Source organism: Vicia villosa, unplaced genomic scaffold, assembly GCF_029867415.1.
Source record: "Vicia villosa cultivar HV-30 ecotype Madison, WI unplaced genomic scaffold, Vvil1.0 ctg.001844F_1_1_3, whole genome shotgun sequence".
Lineage (NCBI taxonomy): Eukaryota > Viridiplantae > Streptophyta > Magnoliopsida > Fabales > Fabaceae > Vicia > Vicia villosa.
The window spans coordinates 102,680-105,757 of record NW_026705748.1 but is presented as its reverse complement, the minus strand read 5'-3'; the positions used below and the strand labels follow the sequence as shown (position 1 = coordinate 105,757).

General features: G+C 30.5%; 1 protein-coding gene across 1 annotated transcript; it reads left to right on the top strand.

The window, feature by feature from the left end:
- Positions 1-452: 452 nt before the first annotated feature.
- Positions 453-950, top strand: LOC131636864 (E3 ubiquitin-protein ligase MPSR1-like). Its single transcript, XM_058907453.1, has one exon. It carries the CDS (start codon positions 453-455, stop codon positions 948-950), a length of 498 nt encoding a protein of 165 aa, XP_058763436.1.
- The last annotated feature ends 2,128 nt before the right edge of the window (positions 951-3,078 follow it).

The window sequence follows — 3,078 nt, the reverse complement described above, 5'->3', positions numbered from 1 at the left end:
AGTTGAAAATAATAATTTGATTTGAATCTTTTCATTAAATAATAATTTTATTTTATTGATCTCATTAATATACTAATAGATTGATTTGAATTTTTACATTAATGGACTTATAATTGATTTAAATCTTTTCATTTGGTCAATTAGATTGATTTAAATCTTTTACTGAAATAATAAATTTGATTTGATTTGATTTTTTTAAAATAAGATTTAATATGAAAGTTGAATTTATTGACCCGGTTAATGCTAACCTCTAAATCTAAAGGTTTTGCTATAAATAAGTTGAACTTGTAGTACTATTTATTTATCTCACTTCTACTTTTTCTCTTCATTATTTCTTTCTCACACTAAAGTTTGTTTTTTTTGTTGAAGTTATTTGAATTGAAGTTATGGCATCTGAAGCTGAAATTTTCGAACATTTTTCTCTGTACGACATGATAAGAAGTGTTAGAGACATGGTTTCTGAAGCTGAAGCTTCTCAACTTTCTTATTTGTTTGAAAGAATGATAAGAACCAGAGACATGTCTCTCTTCTTTCCCTTCATGCTTCGTCTTTATGGTTTATCAATTCGACGAAACAACGATGAAGACTCAGATCAAGAAAGAGAGCGTAACGAAGATTCCAACCGTCAAAGATTAATCTTGGTGAACCCATCAACACAACGTATTGTTGTAATCAACGAAGTTTCAAGTCTCGAAACTCTGCTTCATGAACTTGGAAGTACTACTACACATAATGGTCAACCACCAGCTTCAAAGAAGTCAATAGATAGTATGAAAAGGGTTGAAATTGAAGAAAGTGATGATGGAGAGTGTGTTGTTTGTTTGGAGGAGTTTGAGGTTGGTGGAGTTGTTAAAGAAATGCCTTGTAAGCATAGGTTTCATGGTAATTGTATTGAGAAGTGGTTAAGAATTCATGGGTCCTGTCCTGTTTGTAGGTTTCAAATGCAATAGTGGTAGTCAGCTAGGACTTTGGTGAAGGGATACAAAATTTTGTAGTAATATCTTAATTCAATATAATTTTTTTCTTTTTTACATATATCTTCGTCAATTTTCATAAGAATAGCCTTTTCTTTTAACATTGATGAGTCTTGAATAAAAAAATAAACTTTAATCATATTCATTTAAATTCTATTGCTTTAATCAACGTAGACCGTGAGGAATTGTTTTCCTTATTATGCTAATAATTCGTAAAACTAAGGCTAAAAGGGAGCTTAATTCATTGATATATACATAAAACGAAGAAGAAAATATTTATTAAATAGGGATTCTCATGATATTGAGATTGTACGACTATTTATGTTGTTATGAACTGTTACGGGGACAACAAAATAGGCTATAGTCACATGTTTAGATCGCCCTTCATGATGTGTTATTATTATTTTAAAATCTGAAATAATATGAAAAGTTAATGAATTATGTGTTATTATAGTGTTGTTGATGTGTTTATTACTATGTATTTATGTCTTCAAAATGTGATTTATTTGTTACTTGATGATAATAATGTTGTGTATGAACTCTATTCTTAAAAGTTTATAAACTCTATTTCTGAATGATAAATCAATTAGAATTATGTTTGAAAATTAATCGAACCAATTCGAAAATAGTCTAGAATTCGGTTTGACAATTAAATTGTTGAATTTTATTTATGAATCAAATGAGCCGAATATGAAAAAAATAAACTAAATTTATTAATTAAATGAGTTGAAGTTGAACTATACACCGTTCGACTCGTTAGATTAATGAATCAATTCGATTAAATATGAGAAGGATTATATTCTCTTTAAGAATATGTTTAATTAATTCCATATTTTAACCCTATATTTTCTTTTAATTTAATAATTTTAATTGATAATTTCTATTTTCAACTGAGTAAAATATTTTTAAAAATAATTATATAAATAAAATTAATATAATAAATTATGTTTTTTTAAATAATTTAAAAATCAATATATATTCTAATTTAAAAAATATCTTCTAAATTTCCTTAATTTTAAGAAAATCAAATATATCTTCTAAATTTCTTTAAAATTTCTTTGATTCTGCCGAGTCCATCTAAATCTTTTGTTGTGTATAGTAATGCTTCCAAGATGGGTCTGGGTGGTGTGTTGATGCAAAATGCACAGGTTATGGCTTATGCTTTGAGATAACATAGAGTTCATGAAAAGAATTATCTACGTATGACTTAGTGTTGGTTGTCGTTGTGTTTGCGCTTGAGATTTGGACACATTATTTTTTTGGCTCTAAATTTGAAGTGTTCAGTGATCATAAGAGTTTGAAGTATCTATTCGATAAAGATGAATTAAATATGAGACAGAGGAGGTGGCTTGAATTGTTAAAGGATTATGATTTTGGTTTGATTTACCATCTGGGTAAAACCAATATCGTAGCTGATGCATTGAGCAGGAAGGCATTGCATATGTCGACACTGATGGTAAGAAACTTGGAGTTAATTAAAGAATTTAGACATTTGAGTTTGGTTTGTGAAGTGATAAGTGCCAAAATGTCGATGTTTTGAGTATGTAAATAGTGGCACTTATCGATACTTTTGTTAATACCGTTTGAATAATTCCCCGTTTTATGTATAAATACGTATACTTTGTGAATAGTTGTATTTTCATATACTTTTATACCATTTGATAGTTTTTCCTTTGTTTTTATAGGTATTCATGCTTATTGGAGCCTTGAGGAATAAAGTGTCAAAGGCACGGCTTCGATTTGGCAGTTTTGGTGCAAGCCCGCTTAGCCATCGTCAAGCGGACTTCCAAAGACTCAAAATAAGGATGACCAAAATCATCATTTTGGTTTCCATTCATTAATTATTGGATAGAGCATTGAATAAGCTTTCCAACGCTTCGAACCGGGCGCAATTCAGAGTTACGGTTCTCGAGTTATGGCGAAAACAAAATCTGATTTTTAGCAGACTCCGCTAAGCGGAGGGGGTCCGCTGAGCGGAGCTCCAGCGGAGCAAATCAGCGTCTGGATGCAATTTTGAGTCCGCTGAGCGGAGGGGGTCCGCTAAGCGGACCTGCTAAGACAACAGCTCGTTAAAAGGGGCCAAAACACAATTTTTAGGTCATGG

What these genes read in the sequence shown, in the direction of transcription:
- LOC131636864 (XM_058907453.1), top strand. Translation starts at nt 453, where the DNA reads ATGGTTTCTGAAGCTGAAGCTTCTCAACTTTCTTATTTGTTTGAAAGA.